At 40.8% G+C, this 8,451-nt stretch overlaps 1 protein-coding gene across 1 annotated transcript in view; it reads right to left on the bottom strand.

Annotated features, from left to right (window-relative positions):
- LOC108788993 (CD109 antigen-like) overlaps positions 1 to 8,451 on the bottom strand; it is a 34,944-nt gene that overhangs the window by 21,060 nt on the left and 5,433 nt on the right. Inside the window, exons 5-7 of the mRNA XM_018558904.1 lie at positions 4,948 to 5,160; positions 3,406 to 3,556; positions 1,472 to 1,648 (exon numbers count right to left, since the gene is read on the bottom strand). Of these exons, the coding sequence (XP_018414406.1) occupies positions 1,472 to 1,648; positions 3,406 to 3,556; positions 4,948 to 5,160 (541 nt within the window). The remainder of the gene's footprint in view (positions 1 to 1,471; positions 1,649 to 3,405; positions 3,557 to 4,947; positions 5,161 to 8,451) is intronic.

Here is an 8,451-nt window from a genome sequence, read left to right as displayed (position 1 = left end):
AACCATCACTTCTCCTATAATATAATTCATTTTGATAGCCTAGGTGTAGAAAAACAAAAAGGGCATGCAATGTCATATATTGCAGAAATGTACTGCATTGTATTTATTGTAATTATTAATAGTGTATTGTATTTTAATAAAAACAGCTGCAGTACTTTTCCATATCTTTCATTGTTTTTATTTTAGTTGGTGTGGTTTCTATCCAGAGTACTAAATGTCTACCTATTGTGATATTCAGGGGGATTTGGCATCGCAACAAGCACATAGGGTACTGCAGGTTTTAAACAAAGCCCTGTTTATTAATCATCATAAACAAATCTTCACATAAAAATGGCCTTTTAGTTCAGCAACACAGACATAAACACAGCGCTTCACTTTTTTCAAATCAAATCAATGGCTCACCAGCCAAGGTAGGGTTAAGGTCAGCCATGCCTCCCAGACTGCATGGCAACATGGCTTCCAGGGGATGTATGCTAGAACACAGCTACATATCAGGCAACAGTCTTTTAGAATTACTAGCTTAGACAGGCCTGGTTCCAAAACACTGCCCCTGCAGCAGAAGCTGCCAGCAGCAATGGCTTGGACATCCATCCCCAGGGTATCCGCCTAAACCATTGCACTAGCTTACACACAGCAATATTTCCTAACACCAGGCTTTCCATTCAGATTTTTAACGTAATCCCGCCCAGTTTTTCAGTGGTGGAATGTGTGACTGCCAATAGGTGAAGCATTCCAGCGCTTTCCCTAGCTGATCGGTCCTGGAATGTCCATTCTCTCCGACTGCGATCTCACATTCCACCGTAACCCAGGTGTTACACTTACCCAGCCAGAGGACCGCTGCCAGGGAGTTTCGATGTGTGCGCTGCAGGGGGCGGGGCTTGACACATACGCCTCCTGTGACTCCCCGGCCGCATCCATACAGGCAGCGGGAGGTGAGTCACAGGACCCGCTCCCTCACTGAGAAGCCCGTCGGTGGCAGTGCACGGTTCCGAACACCGGGACCGTGCACTGCCCCATATTGAAGGACCGGACCCCACTAAGGCTGTGGGGGTGCCCAGGACCGGACCCCACTGGGCCCCCCCACAGCCTCAGGCCGCGGGCCCCTGCACCGGTTCCGTCATTGTTTCCTTCTTGGGGTGCAAACCTACCTGGCTTCAATTGGATAACTGTTCAGAGATTGCAGGCACCTTTTCCTTGCCAAAACTCAACCTCAACCACATCTACACTCTGATAGCCAGTGCTCTTAGCACAATACAAATGGGCATGACCATTGTGGAATCATTACACTGTAATTCCACTGGGAACTAAAGGCAAACTTATGTAGGTATGTTCTTTGCAAAATACAGAGCTATATAAATAATATATACCTTAAATACAATTAGATGATTAAAGTATATAGATTGATCTACTACACAATGATCATGGGTCTTAATCTGGGTTTGCCAGTTATAGTAAATATACAGTAATATACCTTGTCGCATGTTCTCTATGGCTCTTGCTGTTATGTATTCAGTTGCTTTGCTAGTTGCTTCTAAGTACTGAAGAACATAGATGTTTGGAGCAAGGTAAATCATGTTTTGCTCTCCACAGCCACAAGGCATTTGTATCAGTGACTCCAGACCATCAATTGAAGGTGCAAGAAGATTACCTTTTTAAAATAAAAGGTTTACATAAATGAAGCATATGTAAAACTATATTCAATAGTTGCATATAAATCTGAATGACCATTCATGTTTACCATTTATGTGCCCATCCTAAGCACAGGGGAGATCATTAATGCAACAATCTTCAACTGTGAATTTCCCTACATAAATGTGGGCTACCAAGCTTGCAGCTAAAAGAGCAGGTTTCATAAGTGAGTTTAATGTTTTAAGTATACCATTAAAACGTTTTGGGTCTCTTATACTCCTGAATTTTAGCTGCTGAAGCTAGGATAGGCAAGCAGAGTGACAACATTTCATCCAGGTAAGAATGAAAAGAGCTGGGCCAGGATCTGGTGTGAGGTAGGAGGGAAGGGGGGTTGGGTTGGGGGTGGTGTAAAGAGAGGGCAGAAAATAAGAGCCTATAGGAGCAGGTGTAGGATGGACATTCCCTATTATAGGGCCTGTATCAGTGTGCTTTGGGCTTGTGCTTATGACATCAGTTTGAGATTACCGTATGTAGAATTCCTTGACATGTGCATTTAGCTTGCAGTTTACCTTTTTCTAACCTGCATTTAACCTGCTTCAAGAGGGTTTTGGGTTCATATAGGCTTTTATGGGAATGCAAAACTCATTTGACATGAACAAAAGTTTATCAACATAGGCCCCGTAAGAAAAATGCATAAAATACAAGGGGAGAGAGGCAGTATCATACAACAGCAAAACATGAATAATATGGTTTAATGCAAAATATTAAATGTAGAATAACTTCACTGTGATTTACAAATAAATCACACGATTCTATCTAAAGACAGCGTAGCAATATACTGTGTATAAGATAGATGGTTGTCTATTCAGCACCGTTCAGTGGGCGCTTTAGCTGATCCTTTGGCTCTCTTCGGCCACGGGAGCCCTTCGGTTCGACTGAACCGGGCTGCTGTACGGGCTATTCACAATCGCCTGTGCAGCTGCCGAAGGTGGCTGAGCCGGTGGCTGAGCCGAAGGCATATGCTTCGGCTCGAATGAGCCGAAGTGACAGCCAAAGTGGAGAGAATGGTCTGCCAAAGGCCGGCCATTCTCCCCGCAAATAAAAGCTGGGCGAAGCCAGACATGATCTCACAGCTCGCTCCGCCCAGTTGTAATGACAGATCAGCCGGATGTGACATCATGGCCGGCTCCGCCCAGTTATTATTCAATGGCCTGGGACCTGCTAGAAGCCAACAGGAAACAGTTGGGTGGAGCTAGCTGTCACCACTAGCTCTGCCCAATTTTTTTTCTTTTCTTTAAAAATATGTTATGTTTTCATTTTACTATTTGTTTACAATTTTTAAAATATTTTTTCAACTATTTTCTTTCCTTTCTTTTCACCTACTTTCGATTCTGCTTGGAACTACGGAGGTAACGAGCAGAATAGCTGAGCCAAATGCCGCTCATCATTCACTCACTGCAGTTCAGCCCCTATGAGAATAGTGGTGAATGGCAGCGATGTTGGATCGGCTGAGTCCAAGTCCTTCTGACCGAAGGCAGCCAAAGGCAGCTGATGTATGGCTGATTTCAGCCTTTGCACGGCTGATTTTAGCCTTTGCACGGCTGAAATCAGCCGTACTGAGCCGGAGTAAATAGGCGAACGTCGTTTGGCTCTGTTCACTTCGGCTCGGTTATTCACTCGGCTGCCTTCAGCAGCTTTGTGAATAACCCCTAATGTGTATTAAAATTTGTGATTAATACTTGAGATATTCTGATTAAAATGAGTTGAATGTCTTACCAATAATAGTTATATATGCTTCCTCGCTTCCTTCCACCACATCAGGAGGGTAAGTGAACGATAAGGTTTTTGAAAGGGGGAGATTGGGACCTCTAGTGGTTTTTAAGTCCAAAAATGTAGACTGTGAATAATACTTCTTCAATCCTTCAGCCTAAAGCCAAAAGAGACAAAACACTGTAAAGTATTTGTGCATTTTCAGTTCAATATCTTTTCAGGGACAGATACATTCAATGAGAGTGATAGTACTTTGTGCTATACTAAAGTTGCTGATAGAATTACATATAATATAGGCAATGACAACATATCTCTAAGCAATGTTTGCAAATCTCAGCACAGGCATTTCAGAAAAATAGCACTCTGCAAAAAATAATTCGATGAGAACTAAATTATTGTTATAATTGGGGTATTAAAATGTCAGATCTTTCATGCCTTTTGCCAAAAAATTCAAAAATTCTCACTCATGGATGTATCACACATAAGGTAACATTACATTTTTATGATTTTTGTAAGAAGATAAAGAATGTCTACTCAAATGAAACCTGAATGGCAAAAAACATGGAGGCTGCCATTGCTAACCTCCTTCTGGAATAGCTAATTATCTGGCCATTTGTGACTAATGATTTCCGATTTGCTAACCTAGAAGTTTGCCTATAGTCAGAGTGAAGTAAGAAATCCTGATCTGTACACTGGATTCAGGTCAATGACTTAGAAAGTACTAAAGCCACTGGATCAGCATGATATTCAACCAAATAGATTTTTTAGAAGGAAAGGTCATCAGGGGCAGCCTACAGATTTGCCTTACTTTTAAAGTGAGTATGACTCTAAACTGAGAATCTGTAAAGAAGAAAGCTGTCGAAAACTGCTTTAATGAAGAGTAATCGTCCTGTGTAGTTATTCCAGAAACTAACACTTCTGGGATCCCGTGGTTCTCTGCTGCAGTCAGGACATAGTAGTGACATAGGCATCAGCTGGAAGAACCAATGGGCACAGTAGGGGGAGCAACAGATGGCCACTTGCAGAAGTTCTGGTTTTTGAAGTTCAAGCGGTGATTTCAATAATGGCATTAACATTTGAAAAAATGGAAACCTTTATTATAGAGTCCCCATAAAGCAAAGTTACCTTAAAATGAAATAGGAACTAACCTCTCTGCTGCAGGCACACTTCAGTGTCAAATCTTACCATCAGCCCTTCTGCTCATCTACCTGATCTGTGTTGCACCAAACAACACTATAAAACCAGGCACTTTTGAAATACAGACACATACTGGACTCCGATAGAGTGGAGCTTTCAGCATGTGGAATATTTCAGAAAAGCTATCTTCATAGGCTATTTTAGTGGCTGGAGTAAGGCTTACATATTACCATCAACTCTTCTGACCACTTCACTGATCTGTACTGCAGCAATGTTGAAAACCTCAGTAACGTTTGGTTATGGGGCACACAGGTGCTTTTTCCCAGCCTTTCAAAATGTGGTGTTAAGTTGATATCTGCATACACACTGTAAATTTCTGTTTACATTCAGCACACATTGACATTTAGTTACCTTTACTATTACTTCCTCAGTAACAACTTCAGATGCTCCTTTTGAAATTGCTTTTACTGTGACTGGGATCTTTCCCAGTTTTTTTGGTTTGATTAGAAACAAGCTAGTTTTTCTTTCCTTACTGGGGACATCCAAAGCCTTTTGGCTTACTGTACTTGCATTGTTTGACTCTGGAATTTCAAATAAGTCACTCTGCTGCACAAAAACATGAACCTGCAAATGTAGAGTGTGGGTTAAAATGTGTTTTATATTTAAACAATGTAATGGCTGCAATACCTATCTATACATATATATAAATAATATATGCGTTAATCTTACATCTCTTCTGAACCTGCTATCACAGTTGTATTGTTGTTACTACTACGGCTATCCATTGTTAAAAGAGAGTGAATACTGCTCTCTTCCTGTAATAGCAGAACCCAGGGACATGCATATATAGTGTGAACATTCAGGCTTTATAATAAGGGCAGACACTATTATTTCACAGTAATACACAGTGCATGACAGGCAGCTAAATGCTACCTGCACTATGTTTAATAGTATCTTGCAGCACTGTTTAATTAATTAATGAATTCATTAATTAAATGAATACATGAATAAATAAATACAAAATATTCTGGTTAGTGTGTTTTATTAGGCTATAATGATGCATACTGGTCTTGCTACTGGAATTGGTATTTAATACTGAAGCTGAAATTGTATTGTGCTATTGTCCCTGCTAGGGACATTTACTACCATTGTCACTAGGGCTGAAAGTGTGGAAAAATCCATGGGTCTAAAAGTAGATTTCACTCACTTTGAAGAGGTTTCCTCTCAATTTTACCTATTACCTACCATATCCAAAATGGTGGGAAAAGTTACTTTAATAAAAACTTAACTAAATAATTTTAGTAATCAATGACTTGCATCTTTTAGATGCTGTTCTCAGATGCCTAACATGGCCAATGAAGAAACTAAAGGATCAGAGATTAAAGGCAAAGTTTACCTTTTGCACCATGCAGGGTGTAACATGAAACATGGTCACTCCGGCACCCCCCACCAACATCTTACTTGAATCTTCTGCCCTCTCGTCATTATCTGAAAATTGCATGACTGTCCATGGTTTTGTCCTCACACAGTGGCATCATCCATTCACTTTGACAGGATCTGTGAATGGAGAAAACATAAGCCCCTTCAGCCACCACGGCAGAGGGGCATGCAGTTCTCAATGGAATACAAGCAGTGATGTCACCACACTTGTAGTCCATTCATTCTTCCTCCGATCCCTGGTACTGAATGTACATGCCTTGATATGGACAGAGACTAGAGGGAAAATCTGCAGGAGCCAGAGCATTGCACCCACAATGTATTGATTGTAGTTGCAATGCTTTACTGGCTTCAATGCAAAAAAAAATGTTCTTTTATTATGTTTGCATTTATTTTAATTTTTTTAAAGGCTTAAAATAACAGTGTTCTCTACATGGAAGTGCCATACCCATCACCAGGGCATTAGGTATTTATATACCACTGGACACAATAGAGATTGGTATATACAGGTGAAACTCGAATAATTAGAATATCGTGCAAAAGTAATTGCAGTAAGTGATGCAAAAGGGGCCCAAACCAAGTACTGAGTACATATGCATGCTTGTACTTTTCAGAGGTCCGATATTGTTCTATGTACAATCCTTGTTTTATTGATTGCATGTAATAATCTACTTTTTTGAGGTTGTGGATTTGGGGTTCTTGGGGTTTTCATGAGCTGTAAGCCATAATCATCACAATTATGACAAATCACGGCTTGAATTATCTTGCTTTGCATGTAATGAGTCTATCTCATATATTAGTTTCACCTTTTAAGTTGCATTAGTGAAATAAATGAACTTTGCACGATATTCTAATTATTCGAGTTTCACCTGTATGCTAAGACAATACAAAAAGTAATACTTTATGCAAAGTGAACAACAATTTGTCAGATTCCCATTAACTGAGGGTTTTTTCTTTTGGATCAAAGTAAACATGTCAGTGTCTATGCGATCGATTCAGACAAAGTAATATATGCAGATGTTACCTTCTTCGAAAACTATGAAGACGATTTACTAAAGGCAAATAGGCTCATCAGTTTGCAAGCGAATTTGCACTTTGCAGGGAAAGTTTCCTCTTTTGGTGAATGATGTGACTCAATCGTGCAAGCAAAATATTGTTTGTTTTCTCTTGGTTATGATTTTATTTTCATGGCTTTTTGTGTTCATGTTAGGCACTTTTTCATTCCCATTCAAGCCTATGGTAATTTAAACCCCTTTTTAAAGCAGGTGAAATGAAAGTCAGAATAAAGTCAGTTGCATCTGTCAATGAATTCTGAATACTCTCAGAAGCATTTCAAACTGATGATAAACTAATGCCATCGACACAAGCCAAAAGCCTGTTAACACAAGCCCTTGCCCTCCCTCTAAAGCTTATGTAGTGGTCATTATTGCATTCAGGCATATCTGTTCATTATTTTGATTTCTTTTAAATCATAAACATAACAAAAACCTCTAGTCAATGGTCACTGTGACACCACTATCACTATTTGACCACTATGATGTCTTTATGATGAATGATTCAAACTATTTGGGAAGGTGTAATAAAAAGTGACTAATGGAGACTAAGAGGGTTGTTCACAAAGCTGCCGAAGGCAGCCGTGTGAATAACCCATCTGAAGTGAAGTGAGCCGAACGCTGTTCGGCTATTCACTTCAGGCTTGTACAGCTAATTTCAGCCATACAGCCATATTGAAATCAACCGTCCATCGGCTTGCTTTGGCTGGCTTCGGATCGGCCGAACATGCTCAGCATGTTCAGGCTGACCCGAAGTGCAGAAGGAGTTCGACTCAGCCGATCCAACATCTCTATCAGCTGAGCCGAACCTCCGGCAGGCTACTCGGTGCTGTTCGGCCTATTCTCATAGGGGCCAAACAGCAGTAAGTGAATAGCCGAATGCCGCCCAGCGGCATTCGGCTCGGCTATTCTGCTCAGTACCTATCAGATCACAGCATTAGCATTAGCTCCCTGTTATATGCTGATTCTCCTGCTATGTTTTTTTTTCTATTAGTTTGACAGCTGCCGCAGGCTGTCGTCAGGGTAAAGAAATAAAAAAAAAAACAAATAGCATAGGAATCAATAGCTAGGCTGCTATTGGCCATTTCAAATTGGAATAGCCAATAGTAGGCTGGCTATCGCACCCGCCTACTTCTGCTGTCAATCATCAGAGGAGGGCCTGAAGTTCTCCATGAGGTCCACCTCTGCTGATTGACAGGAGCAGTAGGCGGGTGCAATAGGAGGACCTGAAGTTCTCCATCAGGTCCACCTATCCTGATTGACAGCATCAGTAGGCGGGTGCAATAGCCAGTCTACTATTGGCTATTCCAATTTGAAATGACCAATAGCAGTCTAGTTGTTTATTCCTATGCTATTTGTTGTTTTTTTATTTCTTTACTCTTACGGCAGCCTGCGGCAGCTGTCCGACTAATAGGAAAAAAACATA

Source organism: Nanorana parkeri, unplaced genomic scaffold (assembly GCF_000935625.1).
Source record: "Nanorana parkeri isolate BGI_ZX_2015 unplaced genomic scaffold, ASM93562v1 scaffold368, whole genome shotgun sequence".
NCBI lineage: Eukaryota > Metazoa > Chordata > Amphibia > Anura > Dicroglossidae > Nanorana > Nanorana parkeri.
The sequence above is the reverse complement of the archived record's forward strand: the minus strand, read 5'-3'. Positions and strand labels throughout refer to the sequence as shown.